The following is a 19249-nucleotide window of genomic DNA, read 5'->3' as shown; positions in this document are numbered from 1 at the left end:
TGCACTGCCCCACCTGAGTATTATCAGCACAAATTTCTCCCGGAACAGATGGAGAGAGTGCACTCCTCTCTCTCTCTTTTAGCTAGGAGGTGCTTGGCCTCAAATAGTTCATGGAACAAAAAAGTAAGAGCACTCTCCTTGTTCTTCTGTTAGCATATTTTCCCTCTAATTTGGGTTTCCTATCATTACCCACCATGAATCACAGAATTATCATGATATTATTCAAGGACTTCCCATGTTGTTAGGAGTTTTTCATGTGAAAATGAAGATTTTCTCAAACCCTTAGTGTTTGATTAGTCTGACCATGACTCAGGAAAGCTGAGATCCTGTTGCTTAAGCAGTCTGCCATCACCTCCGGCCATGGGCACCCTTCATGGAGTGGTCTGCTAGATCGGAGTGCAGTTCACTTCACTAGAGTACACTTCTTACCCCATAGGTGTCCATACGGGGGAGAAGAGAGGTTCAGCCTACCACCTAAGCCCAGCAGTTACAATGGAGTCTTCTCTCCTTTCTTAATTCTTCTTTACATTTTTGCAAAGCCTGAGTGACATTAGTCATACATATTACTCAGTGAGGGGTGGTCATGCTTTGGAGGCAGATAACATCGGTGTAGCATCAGACATAACCTTAGGATAGGGATATGTGTCAATCCAAGGAGGGTAATTGTGCCATAGCTGCTGATTCAATAGCGGGACATCTTCCTTTATCTCCCTAGGCTTCCAGCTGCTGCGTGGCCTATTAACTAAAAAGTACCACCAAGTACCCTCTTCTCCAAGCGTTTCAACAGAGCCTGGTTGCAGTGTCCCACTCCACTCCACTCCACTCCACTCCACTCCACTCCACTCCACTCCACTCCACTCCACTCCACTCCACTCTCCATTTAGTTCCCCCTAGATTGTACTATGCATGGAAATTTGGGTGTGCTGACTGTGTTCCATCCAGAGAGCAGCAACCATACTTCCCCCTATATTTTCCATACTGTTATCTTTAATTTTAGGTCAAGTCTTTTTCCCACAATCTCATTTTTGGCAACTGAACCCTCTCAGATCCAAAATTGTAGTTAACAGTTTTGCATCCAAAAAGGGAAGAGACACTTGTTAGGTGTGTTGAAAATGTAGCATTCTATCATTAGCAACAGTGGCATCATTAATGCCTTTCCCTGATCTTAGATGAATTTGCCACCACCTCAGACATGACTCTGATAGCTTGATTTGAGCCATTAGCTCTTCACTCAAGAGCTCAGTTCTCTACTTCTTAGTCACGGGTGTTATTTACTCTGAAAGTTTTGTCATGGTTCATACATAATGATGGATGTATTGGAGAATCTTTTCAATAATTTCTTCCAAAATGAAGAGTTTGGTCCACAGTTGGGCAAGGCAGATTTCATCACACATTTCCACACCAGAAATGAACAGCTGCCAGTGATTGAGCAACATTACTACCCATACAATGCACCAAACTGATTACTCCACTTACCTACTTGATTCTTTTGATTAGCTTAGAAATCTCCACACCTTGACTCAAAAGAGTATTGTTCTTTAGGAAGGCATTCTGCCCATATTGTATTGGTAGGTTAAATGAGAACCTTAACATTCCTAGGAAGAAAGCAACAACAAAATTTCTTGTTTAAAAAATAGAGGAATGGATAAGGAAGATCAGAAGGGATATTTTATTAAGATCATCAATTCAGTTCCCAAACCTATTTGCTGTTGTCAGAATAAAATTTTCCTTGTTCCAGTGTGATGTAAAATGGAGTTGCAAGCTTGCTTTGGATTTTCAGCCAAAGAACCTTTTTCTTTTTCCTGTTAAAACATTTAAATTCCAACAGTTAAACTAAATGCCAGAGGCCATTTCACATGTTTATAGAAAACAGTAAGTCAGACTTATACCACCAAATAGGGGAAGGATATTTTAAGAAAAGAGCATGTGAAATTTAAACAGCAAAATAAGTGTCAAGAAAACAGCTCACAAACAGGAAATAGATAGTTAGAATAAAAGCTTCAGGTATATTTCTTGCAAAACTTAATTGCTATTTAAAGTTTACTGATATTTCACCTCTAGAACAGGTTTGTTTCTTATTACCCAAATTAGAATAGGAGGTGAGAATTTATTTTAAAAGGCAACAATTCCTAAAGAATTTATGTTTATGAAATCAGTTCTCTTTCAGAACTCTTTCTACTTGTAAAGAAATTTTAAAATACAGAATAAACTGCAGGCTAAACAGACTGTGTAACCTGAATAAAAATGTTTTTTCCTAAGTTTCATCATGGAAAACAAAACTTAGCTACCTGGAAAAAAATTCACATGAAATAATATTTTTAGACTATACAAAAGCAAGGTGACTGGTTTTCTCCTACTTAAATAGTAATGGATACTGAGAAATTATGTGGACTTTGTAATAGATCAGGATACCAAATTTCAGATATAAATTGGACACCAAGAAAGATTAGAACAGGTTCATTAATGATTTATGTGACTGGGGTTTCTCAACAATGCCTGAGAATCTGGCTTTCCAGCCTTCTACTGACTGTAATTACATAAACAAAATCACATTGGGATCACAGTAGATTATTTGTGTGTGTGACTGACGAACAAAGAATAAGCTATGATTTCTGTGAGATGAATATAATACTGATCAAGTGTTTTCTAATTGAAATCAGTGTGAGGCTAAAAGTCACTCTAAGAACAAGGAGCAAATGCCAGTAAAGTAATTTTGCAAATGAATCTATGAAAGACTAGGCTGGAATTTGCAAACCTAGAAGTCCCAAATGAGACTCCTAGATATTCAATATTTTTCAAATAAGGGGTCTGATTTTTAGAATAATTTCCTCCTATATGACTCACACTAATGCTGTAAGTCAAGCACTTGTAATAAGATACCCAAATCTTGGGTTAGGGACCTCAGATATGTTAACTCCTAAGCACTCTTTCTGAATGCTGTCATTCACATCAATAACAGAATTTCTGTTGTGAAGGAACTATATATATTTTCATGACAAACACCAGCATAACTAAAACATTCTCTAGAAATGTTAAATATTTTTATATTACTTTTTTTAATTTGTACATCATTCTTAAGGATGCTCAATTTTAAATTCTTTTTCTCTGTTAAATCTATAGTCTTATCAGATTTGTTTCAATTTTACTGCAAAGTGCATAGGTTTGCTTTAAACACTGGAGATTCTCATTGGCTTCTTTTGTCTGAAAGATGGATCAAATACTGCTGTCACTGTATTGAACTACCTGGGAAGTAATTGGCCTCCAATGCCAATGTGATTTAAGTGGGATTATTCTGATTTACTCTGTAAACATATCAAATTTCTATTTAAAAGAACCGAGAACTATAGAAGACACCAATACACTCAGCTGATCAAACACTGAAAACAGCTGAGAGACATTACCTTACCAAGGATTTAAAGGGATTTTGCCTAATGTAGAAACATGGTACAGGAGAACTGTTCTCAATCTAGATTGCTACTCTACATTTTGTTCATTTTAATTCCAAAGGATGAATAAATATAAATAGGCTCAGCTAAGTTTTTGGTTTTTTGTAAAGGTTTTTCTTCTCCTCTATTCCAACAGGCAGAAGAAGAGAGAGATGATATGGAGAGAGTCAAGCTGGATAATAAAAGAATTCTTTTCAACCTGTTGCCAGCCCATGTTGCACAGCATTTTCTTATGTCTAATCCAAGAAATATGGTAAACCAAGATAAAATTTAAATACATGCTGTATGGGCCTGTGTTGCTTGGGCCACCTTACAATTGTATGTTTTCAATAATGGCTTGGAAAAAACTTTGCTCATGTAAAAATAGTAGTTTTGTAAAAATTTGCATTCAAGAATTAGTTTGAGATTATTTCTTTTGCTGTATGATCCTCCTTCTCTGAAGAATTTTAATACAATTCAGAATAAGGGAAAGTTGTCATTCAATATCAATGTAACCAAGTACCTGCATGTAAATCACTTTTTTCATTTCCCAATCAATGTAGGATATTGGAATTTATCACAGTATTGCATGAGCTCAGTTTGGTTCTGAATGGTGAAGTGCATGAACTGCCAGACTTTTATGTATTAACCACTCTAGTTCTGGAAAGTATGCTACCATTACCAAAACCATCTATTTAAAGTTAAAAACAGAGAATTCTACATGCCTAAGGAAGACTCAGATTAACATAAAAGGCTGCAGTGGCTCAATAAGTTGGTTCAAGAAGGCCTTATGGTCTTCTCTTAAGAGAGCCCTTCTGGTCATCTGAAAGCCTTCAGCATTGGAGTAGCTGTAATATCCATGATACTGTTATTGAGACTTTGGGTCAAACTATTTGAACCACAGAAGAGTTATTTTGCTTTCTTTGATCCTTCCAAATTTTTAAGCAGAAACGTTACCATACAGAACAGCATTATATTATATTATATAGGACTCCACAACACATGGAAAAACTTGAAGGAGTGAGGCCAGTTATGGACCACAGGATAAAATTGGTCCATCTCTTATTTTGCTTATAAAACAAGATTGAGAAAACATAATTATTTTTCTTGTACAATAAATGTTCTATAATTGTTAAAACTTTGTCCAAATTTTAGAAGCTCACTGCTTCTATGTCTAAACAGAAAATAACCCCTACGTTGTTTTAAATTGTTTTAATACCTTAGGTGTTAATTTTCTATTGTGGTCTTAAGTGAGGATATCTTTCAACATTATTTTAAGAAGTCTGGTTTTCTCTCTAGAAAAACTGATGGCCTTTGTCCTAGCTATTGCTTAGCAGTAGAATAAGTAATGTAATAATGATGTTTAATTTAGATTAATCTTTTAAAATAAACATTACATCTGCTTATGAACTACAGGACCTTTATTATCAGTCATATTCACAAGTGGGAGTGATGTTTGCTTCCATCCCAAATTTCAATGATTTCTACATCGAACTGGATGGCAATAATATGGGAGTGGAATGTTTACGCCTGTTAAATGAAATTATTGCTGATTTTGATGAGGTAAGGTCTAAACACTTTGTCTTTTGACCATACCAGTTCTATCAGATAACTATCAACGTGATTATCTGAAGTAAATCAGTGTATCTTGAACTGTTTACTAAAACAGTACTATAAACTTCCTATTTAATCATAGTTTGTGTCCACTGGGCTTCTCTAAAGTGCCAAATTTGTACTTTTAGGCACATGACTCTGACCTAAAATTTCTCTTATATAGGAAGAGTATCAAAAATGAAAGTTAATGACCTTTTTTTTCATTGACCTCAAAGTGGGCAAGACTCAACTTAGCAAATATGATATGGTTTAATGAACTTGCACGCACTGTCTGATAACTATGGTTGCTTGTCTAAAATGTTATGTAATATTTAACAGTTTTATGTTTTAAACAAAGCTTATGGACAAAGAATATTATAAGGATATTGAAAAGATCAAGACAATTGGAAGTACTTATATGGCAGCCGTGGGACTCGTACCTACTTCAGGAACTAAGGTGAGAAGATTTTACATAACAGTCTTATGTGAAGGAACCATTTTCCTTCAATTTCCAGAAGAACATCAGAAACACAACTAATTCTGTGCGATTACTGATAACTTTTATGACTTCTTTACATTTTGAACCTGAAATTCAAAGAACAGCTGGACCCAGAAGGAAAACTGCCACACTTGCTTATGTGGCTTCTCTTGTGATTTCATTGTCTGCAGCTTCAAATTCCCGGCAAGTTGGTGTATAAAAGGCTCTAAATCAGGGGTAGTGTTTTAAACCTGGTATCTTAGATGTGCTTGTAAGATGCAGGGAAAGGTAGACTCTAGGTGTAGTGAATTGCTGCAAAACTAGTAGAAGACTATTAAAATGCAGTTTTTATATATATTTTTAATATTGAAATCTGAATGTAACCTATAACTAAAACAAACATCCTCTCCCAACCCCCATCATGGACAGGAACTTTGTGCTAGGTACAGTGCTGCACTGTACCTGGCCCCTCCAAATCAGCTCTTCTTTGTCTCTACCATTAGCATTCTATTTACCGCTTTAATTACTCAGCAATAAAAAAGTCAAAGTCATTTCAAACCCACTGTCTCTGTGTCAGAGTTCCCCTGTATTCTTATCACTACCTCTTAGAGTATTATTCTTACCTTAAGTTACTATCTTGTAACAGAGATTTCCTAGATTTCCAAGCAGCATCTGGAAAGTGAGAAAAACCTGTGAGCATCATATTATATGCATAGTATACAGAGTACTATGCATGTTAGTAATAACACTAATAAAACTAAATCATTAAAATTTTATAAAATTACTAATATAAGAATTGTATGAAAATTAAAGCAATCCATTCTCCTCATCTGCCCAGAGTTTTCAGACATTTCTCCCTTGTTCTGATATGCATGTACATATGTTGTAGACATATGTTGAATACAATAGTGCATATGGTTTAGCATTGCAAAATAACACAAAAGAATACAAAAAGAGAAAAAAAAAAAAACAAACCAGAAGATGCCCTGTGGACATTTTCAGCAACAACTATCCCTGTTAAGTAAATAAAAAACAAGACCACATTTAAATCAATGGTTAGAATCATTTGCAGTATATCACACAACTAACCTTCTGGTCTGCAAAGTATTTCTGGCTGATTCCTTCCTTTGTATCATTCCTAGAAATCTATACATTACCCAAAAAAGAGGTATTTTTAAAAATCTGTTTATTCTAAAATGTTTGACTCATGGGTTCTGAGACAGCCAAAAAACACTGATCTTTAGAATGTTTTCAGTGTGTGATCTGAGGCAAACAGGCAGTGGCATACTTTTGTGTCTGCTATAAATGCTCTTTGAACTATAATCCTCAAAACAAGTGTGTTATTGGGTAACTTTTGCATACGTTCCAAAACCTAAACATGTTTGTCTCTTGTATTTTATAGTTGTTGAGTGAAGGGTCAACTGAGTTAGTCCAGTACTGAAGATACTGTTCTGAGCTTATGATAGTAATGCATTTTAAATCACTGCAGAAAATCTTGTACAGAACTTTGTCTTCCTTTTAAATCTTGGGGCAGATATTGATTTTTTCTATATATATAGAATTCATTTAAAATTCTGTATTGCAGAAAAATTGTCTGTCATATGAACCAGACAATAATTTTTACTTTAACTTAGGGTTTCAGCTCTTCTGTGATGTCAACTTACTGTGCATGTGATGCAAATTAATAGAAACTACTCACATCCTCTTGCCAGTTTCCCAGTAGTTCTTCAGCATACACTTGTATATTAGAAGTCTGATAATCTTGGCTGGCCTGTCATGCACAGACAATCACTGCCAGCTTCACACAGTTCCTGGGCTATCCTATGGAGTCATATGTGTCTCTGGTCTGCCCTCTGGCAGGAGTGTTCCAGGTTCAACAGAAAATCTGGCACAGCCTCTGATTTTGAATCACTAATTTCACACTAGGATTTGGACATGAACAGAAAGCAGTGGATGGGGTTAATTGCAGTCTTAACTGAGGATATTTATATACTTAAGAGCCCAGTACTCTGATGAAGTTAAATATTTAAATCTCATATTTTACTGGATTCCTGTTTCTGCACCTTGACTTCAGCAGGTGACTACAGTAAATGCTCATTGCCTCTACCGCAGTGACTTTGCTGTGATGCTCTGGGCAGTCTTTTCAGTAACTACTCTGATATTTAAATAAATAATTATTTGTTTTATCAACAGGGCAGCACACAAACCAAACTCTTTGTAGATCTTTTGCACTATATAAATTCATTTTATGTCTTTTTCACCAGGATCCTGACTTCACCAGGGTCCTAACTTTGTGTTCCTCAGTGCAGGTTCAAGTTTGCCCTAATCCTATTGAGAGGCGTCTGTCACCTGCAGTGCACTCAGTATTTGTCACCAGTCCTTTCTCCTGCAACCCTGAAGGGCATTGTAGGAAAACAGAATATTCATCAGACAGCAAATAAATGGAAGAGAGGAAACATAAAGAAGATTAGAAATCAAATAAAACTATTCACTGCTATCCCCCTACTCCAGACATTGAATATTTTATCCTTCTCTGTTGAAAATGTATCCATTAGCTCTTTAAGCTTAAATCTTGTTCTTCCTTGTTTTGGTGATTCTGAAAAGAGTAGAACTAGCTCGTTCACAGTAAAAGAAGCAGAATGCCAGACATTCAGGCAGGTAAATAAAAATATCCTTCCCAAAAAGTGGGACTGCCACAAGTATGACTTTCACAATTTTTTGTAAATTTCCTAGCCACATAAAGCAGCCCTTTCAAACTGAGATGAATGAAGGAAATAGCAACCTGTTTCTCAGTTTTCTCAGCCATTGTTTAGCACTGCATTTATGAACTCTCACTATCATGGCAAAAACTCAGCAAGCTTTCATCTCATGCCAGCTTGCACAGTCCTGTTGTGTAACACCCTACTGAAGCTGCCACTGACCCTGCATTTCTTTCACCATATCCTACCTTTAGCCCACTTTGACTTATCAAATTTGTTTAAAAATTTATATTTCTTATTGAAATAAGAGCAGAACATAAGAGCAGTCATACTAACTTGAGCCAAAGATTTATTCTGGTAATCTGTCTTTAACCAAGGTTAGATCCTGGGGGAAGAGCATACAAAACAAATATGCAAACCTTTCTTTCCCACTTTCTAATAATATGCTGCTTAGATTTTTACTACTTTGTAGCAAATATTTCTTTCATGATCTTTAGAATTATGTTAGAAGCTTGCTAAGTTTTGGAATCTACAATATCCTCTGAAATTAGTTGCACAGTTTAATAAGACTGAATTTGTAAAAATTATTTTCTTATGTTTGGCATTTTATTTACAAGTTAATACTTCGCCATTTCATTTGATCCATTTGGAGAAAAAACATTAGTTCATTTAGATGCATTTGATAACAGCTCCCTTCAATTTGCCTGGAAAGAAAAAACACAGGGTTGTTCTGCACCTCACAGGATTAAACCTAACAGGAATTTTGTCAATGGGAACAGCATACACCCCATGGAAGCTGAGAGCTAGCAAAATCCCCAAAGGAAGAAGAGGGTAGAAACTGTAGTTATTAATAATCATCAGGCAAAGTAGTTTTGTAAGAAAGCAGGTTATATTCCCTGCCACACTCAAAACAAACATCTGCAGCTCTCTAGCAACAGAACCACTTTACCATGGGAACTTTGTTTTCCATTCTTCCCAGAAATCAAAAGGAGAGAGAGAAGAACAAAAAAATAGCAGAAGAAAAGAATGCATATGCTGCAGCTACCATCTAAAGTTTCCCTTCACAGACAAAAAAATTGGTTAGATTCTTTTCCTAAGACATCTGTTTGAGCTTCTCATTATTTTTCACTTTAGTATTTAACCTGCATCTCAGTACCGTACAAATCTAATGTGCAACACTATTTTGTTTCTAGGCTAAAAAATCAATTTATTCCCATCTGAGTACACTGGCAGATTTTGCAATTGAGATGTTTGACGTTCTTGATGAAATCAACTATCAGTCTTACAATGACTTTGTCCTACGAGTTGGTAAGTCATGCTTCTACAATTATCACACAAGCAGAAGATCAGTTTTTGTTGGCTTTTCCTGTGCTGTCAACAAAGGATTACCTGTCCTGCACTTATGATTAAAACTGAGAATTCTCCATTACTGAGAGAGTCACATCCATGTAAAAGGTCAGCAGTCTGGATGGTGTGCATTAGTATTAAGAATTGTAATTCCCTCCAATTCCAGTATGCTTACTTAATCTATGTGCCCCTAAAAGGAAAGTGTACCATTAATTTTATACAATATTATGAGTGTACCCAATCTTGTGGATTACATTTGGAGGCTGGAACAATAGCTTGCCTCTGGGCAGAGTGACAATTGAATTCACAGAAGAATCTACCCCAAGCACTGAAAAAATACTTAAACAAGCTTGTCCAGAGCCAAAGGGCTTTAGAGTTGCAAATTAACACTGCTGAGGGAACATTGCTAAGCTGCTGAAAATTGAGTCTTACTGTATTACGTTAAGTTGCATCTGCAAAATCTTTGTTGGCATTAAAAGTGCAAAGGGAGCTTTTTCTCCTCAAACACAAAATCACCTTAACCAGTCCTGTTTGCTCCAAAGAATCAAATCCTCTGGTCTGCACAACACAACCCTTCCCATGCAATCCTTTACATGTTATGTCTTACCACTCATTCCTCTCAGCCTTCTTAAACATTAAGTGCCCTGCTTCCCTTTCTTCATGTATCCTGCTCCTCTCCAGCAGTACTTCTACTGCTGTTCTTATTTTATTCCATATTCTAACACTAATAGCTTTCTCCAGCTTCTTTCTCTATATATTTTCATGGCTGACTTGTGAGAATGAGCTGGGCTACAGGAAAACTGAGGTTGCTAGCAGCAGAAGATTGAAAAAGACCAAACACATCAAAGGCAGCAACAGAAGAGTTATACATCTTTGACCTCCTGTACATCCTAATAATTACAAACCCCAAAATCTCTTTGAACTCTGTTATAACTTGTCTTTCCAGGTTCACAAAGGATCAAATATCTAACCCTCATTCTTCTGCATAAATTGTCTAGAAAAGCCCTTGCGCAGAATCTCATGCAGGGTTTAGTATCTGCAACTCTTTAGAGCACTCAGAAGAAACATCCTCTTTTATATTCCAAACCAGATGTTGAAATCAGTCAGAAATGTAGAACTGAGCTCTGCAGTTTCCAAAAATATACGCTTGAGCCATTTTCACATACTTTTGTCCTCTTCTACTGTCTCTGGGATCTGAGTTGTCTAGTACTAACAACCAACCTGACACACTTCCCTTACCCCAATCTTTGTGTATTCCAGACCATTATTTCTGTTCCACTTGGAGAATCTCCATTAAAACCTCCATTAAAAGGCTTTATATATGCAACTGCAGTGGAAGTTATAGGAAACAATTAAAGATCTTTAACAGTTTGTCCCATTTTCAGCTAAACTCTGCGCTACTACTGCTTTACTTCTTTTCTTTAAACAAATATTGTAATTTTTTAAAATCCACAGAAGAATCAAATTTTTATGTTGTCAATCACATTTGTAATCACAAATTACATTTCCAATAAGATATCCCAAGGAATGTCTTTGTTGTGTTTCTAAGACTTTTACAAATGCAGAAGTCCACTTGCATTAATTTAGTCATAGAATCATGAATATGCTAAGACATCATTGAGTATGTAAGGGAGCTATCAGGATCATCAAGCCCAACTCCTGGCCCTGCACAGGGCAGCCCAAAAGTCACACCATGCGCCTGAGAGCATTGTCCAAGTGCTTCTTGAATTCTGTCAAGCTTGTTGCTGTTATCATTTCCCTGGAGAGCTTGTTCCAGTGCTCAGTCCCCTTTTGAGTGAAAAACCTTTTCCTACCACCTAACCTAAACTTCCCTTTACTCATCTTTATGATGTTAACATATATTACTGTATTACAAAAAAAAAGTGCTAAGACATGTAAGTCAAATCTGTTTTGCAGGATTCATGTTTCCTTGGATAATATGCTGTAGTGAAAACCAAACTCATTGTTTAATTTTAGGTATTAATGTTGGGCCGGTAGTGGCGGGAGTCATTGGAGCCAGAAGACCACAGTATGATATTTGGGGGAACACTGTGAATGTTGCCAGCCGGATGGATAGTACTGGAGTGCAGGGAAAGATTCAGGTGAGTGCTTTCTAAGAGAATTTTGCAAACTTTACATACTTCCTTATATGTGGTTACATTTTCAAGAACACTAAGAAAACGCAACCTCTCTTTGTTCTTATGGAGAGGGCAACACTCTCCAGACGACTCACCATCAGAAGTATAGTTGTTTTCTGTCTTATACACTTCACTCCTTAGAGACAATGAAATCCTCAAATAAATAATTTCCCATCAAAAGAAACAAGAGTTCTCTGCTTCATTGCACACAGTTGAAGGTAAGCCTGGGAATGTTAACACTGCTGGTCTTTGTGCTGTAGAACTTTTGCCCAAATAAGACCTACAAGGAAAGGATCTATGCTCATTTGCATCTTACCACATTTTATGCAGCTCTAAAAATTGCTTAGATACTTTGGATTGGAGAGGTGATGCAGACAGAGAACATTGTTGCTCTACTACTAGAACCTATGGTGTTCCACTCAAAAGCTCAGTGAACACCTGCAGTAACTTATCCAAAATATCTGTCTAATCTTCAGGGACCAAAAAGTCTTCTGCAATAAATTAACATCACTAAAACTGATACAGCTTACAATTTGGCTACATATTTCTGTTGGATGGAGCTTAATCTGTCTGTGTATTTATTTAACTCAAGACCAGAAATTCTGCTTCTCAGATTCCAGTTTTATCAGTGATCTTTACTTCTTAAAGAAAATTCTAAGTGAGCTTGAGAGCAGCTGTAGGTGATAATCCATTCTGTTTATTCATATTTCATGACTAAGAAGTAAAAGGGAGAGGGATGGGTAACAACATGAACAGAAAAAAGTAACGGGTTTGTTTTTGGTTTTTTTTCTGTCTTCAGGTGACAGAAGAAGTTCAGCGGATATTAAAAAGATGCAGTTATGAATTCGTGTGCAGGGGTAAAGTTAGTGTAAAGGGAAAAGGTGAAATGTTGACCTATTTCCTGGAAGGAAAGGCTGATGGAAATAATTCCCAAACGCGGTCATTAAACTTAGAGCGGAAAATGTACCCTTATGGGAGAGCAAACATTCAGACAAAACTAGGCACCAGCTGTCCATCGGTGTCCTCAGTTGCTAGCTTTACTGTAAAACCTGGTCTTGGAGCAGGTCAAGCATCTGCCACTCACACAAACCAAACACTGCATTATCTTCCTTCTGTGCCAGCTGTGAAAGAGGCATAGAACAAAGGAGATTTGGTTGTGTCACTTGCAGTGAACTTGGAGAGCAATGGTTGCCTGAATTTTTAATAAGTCAGAGGTCATAGGCCATGTCATTAACCAAGGACCACTACAACCCAACCAAAGAGAACTTGGGGACTGTGTAATGAACTCTTGGGATGGAACATATAAGGGCTAGCAATTCTGTTATGAAAAGTCAAAATGGGATTTTCTGGAAATGAGGCATATTTTCTTGGCATTTTTAAACAGTAAGTGAAAAAAAATAGATAAATGTGCAAGGAATTATTTATGTGTGTGTGTATATACATGTTTTAATCCATATATACACACATACAAACAGTTCTATGTAGACTTAATAGAGATTTATAGAATTGAACATAAAAATGTGTATTTATTTACACATCCACCTGCAGAGACATAGCAAAGAGATTTCTCTTTCTGTCATAGCCAGAATTGTTGGGCCTGGGATTAGCAAAGCTGCATTTAACCATGGAATATGGAACACCTGAAGACTCTCCAGGGCTACAGTAAGACTTTGAGAAACTGTGTTCCCAGTGTATGAATTAATACAATGAGAACAGTGTTTATTGAGCTGTCAATGGAGGATTAATGAAAACTGGATTCAGCTAATTACAGAACCCTACATATTTTTTTTTAGTTCTCCTTGCATGCTCTAAAAACTTACAAAAACTTACAAAAACTTTCAATCAAACCATTACACTAGGATATAAAGTAGATAAATCACAGAGCTTAAAGTTTAGGCAAAAGAACAATATATATTCTTTCCATTAAAAAAAAATACAAGCGTGGTAGAGCATAGAATTTGCTGCCTCTTTGTAGGTCATTTGACTTTGTGCAAGACAGAGGAGCCACCCTGCAAGCACAGCAATATGCTTCTGCAATACAGTAACATTCCTGTATGTACAGTGCTGATTTTACTGAGGAGCAGAAGGATGGTATTATTTCAGACTTTTAGAAATAGCACAAGTCCTGTGGCTCAAGTCCAGGATTTACCATTCTAAACAGCTCAAGGAACAGTCATGTACTGGCGGCAAACATGCTGCTGGCTAGTTTTGTGACATTTGTATGTTTGGCGACATAGTTTTATATATTAATTGATTTTTAAATTTATGCCACAGTTTTATTACCTTGATTCTATCCAGATTCATTCTTCAAAGCTGTACAATTATAGAAAGCTATAATTCTGAGAAACAAGCACAGTCAAACTTTGCCAAATGAGGACCACTGGTAAATGTGCCAGGAGAGCGAGGCCTGCTCTTAATTTGCATAAAAAGGAAAATATTGCGGCTGCTTTCTTCTCTACTGCTGCCCAAATCATATGGCTTACGGTTTCATACTGAAGTGATGATCCGGATGTGAAATGTAGAGTGCAACTCCATAGTCAAGGTGGGAGCAGTTGAAGGTCATCCTGCTGAGAGACATGTACTCCATGGACATGTGCCATTTTGTCCTGATGGGGATTCACAGGCTAACTAACCACCTCTGCTTCCCGAAAGAGAAGTAAAACTTTACGTTGCCTAAAAACATGCAAAACTTCCTTTTAACAAGCAAAACAATCCACCCCCCACAAAAAAAACAAGATCAAAAACCAACAACAGCTAAAGCCAAACAATCTATGTTGTCAATAGATGAAAATGGTTAAAGAAATGTTGCAGGAATTTCTGTTCTCCACTCAGGATACTGTGGGACTCCAGTGTTTTTCAGCAGAGTTTTAAATTAATTTTTATGTACCCTGTCTGCTGGGTGCTTCATTACAAAGCTGGCAAAGTTAGTCTTATGATTCAAGTGACTATAAAAACCTGAGAACTGCTGAGAACTGCTTCTTAATTGTACTGTACAGGTAATATGCTCCCTGACTGAGCTGAAGAAAGTCACAGCATTTCTTTATCTCTCTAGGAGCTACCCAGTTCACAGATATTCTTCCAGAATAATTTATTTCTGGTTTTGAGAGTTTCAAATAATTTAAAAAATACACATGTAGAGAACACATACTTAAAAGAAGAAATATTTACAAATAAACTGAGTAAGTAGTATTCATGTAAAGCACACTGCACAGTTATTTTCTCTAACAGGTTTGTAAGAACTAAATAATCACATGGGTAAGTCAAACATTTAACCAAGTTAGAAAGCATTATATGCAATAGCATTAATCACTCAGTTCCTCTCTCACAGAGCCCATTCTACACAATTTTTGAATTCAATGAATTTGGTATAATTTCACTGATAATAATGAAATAAAAGCATCTTCTAGATGATCCTAGAAGTGATCTGGTAGTTATGTGAAAACATCGACCAAACAGACCCATTGGCCCACCCAAGAGCTTTCAGTGAAATTACTTAATTGTTATTCTTTTTATTAGGCTCAAGATATAGGCATCGTGCCATTATTCCTTTGATCTTTTACTGAGTGGACAGTGAGCACAAATGAATTGTCCCTTCTGCGGATATTTTTGTGACTGTTCTCCTTCCCAGACCATTCCCAGTCTGGTAATATCAGTGGAAGATCATGTAGCAAGGTAAATTTAGATTATTCATTTTAAATTATTAGCAGGTAATAATTAATTAGAATAGGCCCAAAGATTTTTAAAGCCTGATCCTCTTTTCCAAATAAGGCATGTTACTTTTGTAAGAATCTTTTCCATGTTGAATGGAAAGGACCAGACAGGCACAGTCCATCATCAGATTCTCATTCTGCACTTTTGGAAGAGGTCTTTGCCTCCTAGAGCAGCTGAGTGGATCAGGATGGCTTCTTGGTACTGCAGGCAAGCTAGTGTGTATGTCCTAGCTTACAGAATCAATAATGGTATATTTGGAGTTGGTTTCCAGACTTTAAGTCATAGATTTATAGAATGCTTCGGATTGGAATGGACCTTAAAGATCATCTAGTTCCAACCCTGTTGCCATAGGCAGGGACCATGAGCCTTCCAATAGACCATGTTAACATCACTCATTAAGTTCATTATCATTAACATCATTATCCTATCATTAATGTTTTTGAATTTGTACTATGTTGTTGCTGGTTTTACCATGGGGAAAACGACATATACTTTGTAGTCCTGGACTGAACAATATAAATTTATGAAGAAAGTTCATCTAAGGCACAAATTAGTCAAATACAATGTAAAAATGATAGGCAGGGTTCAGCAGCCATTTCAACAATGAAAGCGAAGTGCCCATGATATAATGAAGCTGTGCTGTTATCTTTATGCTTTCCCTCCCTATTCATATAGTTTTTCCCCACTTTCCTGTTCTGTCTACATTTGATTAATTTCAGCTCTTGTGTGACAGTTTTAAATGACATATTTAATCTCTCAGCTCTTCTGTATTCTTTGACATGTTTAATAAGTTTTATACATGGAAAGAAGGAAAATATACATGGAAGTAATACTTCTGAAAACCTCATAAATGCACATTTTCTGCCAAATTAGAGAAGATTGTAAGCAAAATTTTTATTGGCAATTGTCCTAAGATGGTATGTGGCCCACTCCAATATCCCTGAAAATCATCAGAAGGATTTCCCTGGATTTCTGTGGGATTTGTGTTGTGTCCATCTTACTGCATGCAGTTATATTTCCTGTCTTGCATATATTAATTTTCTGGTCAAGCACTCTACCTTTTCCCTAGGTAACCTTGCTGTAGCCCCACAGCAACCAAAAGTCCCAAGTGTTCAGCTGAGGATAGTAACTTGTTGATTTGTGGGCAGAATGGCCTCCTGTACTTCTGTTCACTGTTTTGTGCAGCTGTTAGCTTCAAACAATTAACAGATACAAGCACTAAAAAACAGTAATGCCATTTTGGCATGTTGATGTCTGTCAATAGCAAGCACAATATTTCATGTCAGTTTGCATGCTTTCTCTTTCAGATAATAGTAATAATAGAAGTCTTTCATTCTTTATATAAACATATAAGTGTCAGAGATCTTTAGTCTTGAGAGATAATTTCTAAGTATTCCTATACTACCTTTATCTTCAAGTGTTTTTTTTAATTCATATTCTCTGCTGAGATTGCAAACTGGCATTCCATTGGATTACTGACTAGATATTTCCAAACATATTCCATTTACATTGACTAGAAATCTGCTTTACCCAGCCTGTGAAATGCATAGTTTTTTGTAGCTGCTTTGCCCTGTGGCTAGTGACACTCCATTATCTTCACCAAACAAACACAAATTTTCCCTTGCTTTCCCTCAGTGAGACTGAGAGCCAAAATCTTCAGGTTTTTAGAGCTTAATCTGCATCCCCTTATGTATCCACAAGGCCTGCAGCAATCACCAGTTTAGTTTGCTTGTAAAGGTCAGAAGTTGAGCTTCTGTAGGCCAAGTTCTGCCTTGGGTTATAGCAATGTCTCATGTCAATACTGAACTGAATATTTTACAGCACTGTAAACAAGAGTAGGTCATGCACCGAAATCTCTTTCACACTTTCGCCTGTAATTTATCTATCAGGCAAAATAAAGTAGTTGGGTGTCACTATTTGAATGGAAACAGTATATGACCTGTGCCATTTCAGTGCTTTGAAGAGTCTGAACACATTAATAAGTGGCGTGAATCATTTTCCTGTGTTGGATTCCTGCTTGTAGCAGAAATAATGCATTTTCTTTACATCAGCAAGTCCAGATTCTGTATGTGTTCTGCCCAGGCAGGAGGACTATTTAGCCATAATATTCTTTCAAGTTAGAGTTTTGTATTACAGTGAAAATCACCATTTTTTTAATTTGTGATAAACCTGTATTATAATGCCTTATTTTTAATCTTGTACAGTGTTAAAAAAACAACAGAAAACATTGGCCTTTCATGTATTATTCACTTTAAAAGATGTATTGTACGATGAAATTTTGTAAATAGTTTTAGCTGGGACAGGTAGTTGCATGTACACTTGTAAAAAAAGAAGCAAAAAGGCACACTTTTAACAAAAATGAATGATTTTTGTAAGAGGCATTTTACATATGCATGGAGATCCTTTTTAAATTGATGTATTTTTTGGTTTTCCTTGAAATCTACTGCATGCCATTCATGCCTGACTTCAGTAAAACAAAACAGTATGTTTTCCTAAATGTTTTTGACATATCACTCCTGGCACAGTTAAATCACTAGTTGCATGTGCATTCAGCAAACCAAAATATAAACAGCAAATAAAGAAGAAAAATCACTTCATGATTGTGATCTGCCAACCTCAGTGTTTCAAGGTCCATAACACAGCATATGAAAAGCGTTATCTCTAAGCTGTCTTCATAAGGTACCTTCTGGTTATTAGAAGCAATAAACTACTTTCTGTAATATAAAAAGCAAACCAATACTCTAGTTCAAAATGGTGTAGTATCTGACATTCAGTGGTTATTCTCTGATACTGCAATTGATGTATCAAGAAGGACTAGGTGTCAAATCTATCTCTGCTGTGTGCAGGTGCAACACTATGGAAGGCAAAGAAGGTGAATTTGGCCCATTCATGTTACCCAGAGTGTATTTCTAAATGGATAGTAAGTTATTGTATATGAAAAGTACATAATTCAAATAGGTGGTTTTCCTGGATTCATACATACATATATATATATATGTATGTGTGTGTGCATATATAAATATAAATATATACATATATATAAATTAATTTTGTTGCCTTATTTCTGTCAGATTTTTTTACTTATTTTCCAAATAGTTTATATTGCTAAGCAGAAAGTATTTAACAAAAGTATCCAGAGAAGGTTCATAGCATTTATCTGCTTTTGAGCCATCTGGGTTCTCTGCTGATTCCATGCTTCCAGAGATGCCTCCTTTAGGCATCACAGCCTAACCCACACCTTGATGCTGATGTCAGCTAGTGACATTGAAATAAGAAATCAATTTCCAATCTTCTGTCTGATTTTTTCCCATAAAGCTGATGAACAAACTTAAAATTCTGAAGGAAAACTTAAAATTCTGAAGGTATTTTGCACACCTCATTTTTAAAGTTGTCATATCCATGTCACTAAAACTCAGGATTACTTCTCAAATTACTTATATAATTGCTGTATGACAAGTAAGGAGTATTTGAGGAGCATAACACTGAGTCTTGTGGCAAAGGGAAAAGGGTGTAGACTGTGAATACTTTCTGCTTTGGATAAGGATTTGCATTTTACAATTTGAGCTAGTGTTATAATAGAACTCAGAAATCTTTTAATTTTTTTGTTTAATCAGGTGACTGTAGGGTTAACTAAGCAGTACAGCTTCTACAAGTACTTTGGTAATCCAAAGTTAAGAGGCAGGTTCATACAATATATCCTTGTTGCCTGCATAGAAAAACCACTACCTTGTACTGACGATTGTCTTCATTATAGTAGTTGAGGGTTTCTAATAGTCATAAACTAACTCATCTCAAATTCAGTGGGTTTTTCATCTCAGTGTGGTGTAATTGTTGTGAATAATGACAATCTAGACACTT

At 36.2% G+C, this 19249-nt stretch overlaps 1 protein-coding gene across 1 annotated transcript in view; it reads left to right on the top strand.

Moving 5' to 3' along the window:
• ADCY1 (adenylate cyclase 1) overlaps positions 1 to 12889 on the top strand; it is a 151098-nt gene extending 138209 nt beyond the window's left edge. Inside the window, exons 15-20 of the mRNA XM_066544840.1 lie at positions 3583 to 3699; positions 4842 to 4988; positions 5377 to 5475; positions 9389 to 9503; positions 11520 to 11644; positions 12480 to 12889. Coding sequence (XP_066400937.1) covers positions 3583 to 3699; positions 4842 to 4988; positions 5377 to 5475; positions 9389 to 9503; positions 11520 to 11644; positions 12480 to 12818 — 942 coding nt within the window. The 3' untranslated portion in view covers positions 12819 to 12889. The remainder of the gene's footprint in view (positions 1 to 3582; positions 3700 to 4841; positions 4989 to 5376; positions 5476 to 9388; positions 9504 to 11519; positions 11645 to 12479) is intronic.
• Positions 12890 to 19249: the final 6360 nt, after the last annotated feature.

The sequence above is a fragment of the Molothrus aeneus genome, chromosome 1 (genome assembly GCF_037042795.1).
Source record: "Molothrus aeneus isolate 106 chromosome 1, BPBGC_Maene_1.0, whole genome shotgun sequence".
NCBI lineage: Eukaryota > Metazoa > Chordata > Aves > Passeriformes > Icteridae > Molothrus > Molothrus aeneus.
Note: the sequence above shows the minus strand (reverse complement) of the source record. Positions and strands in the feature narration are given on the sequence as shown.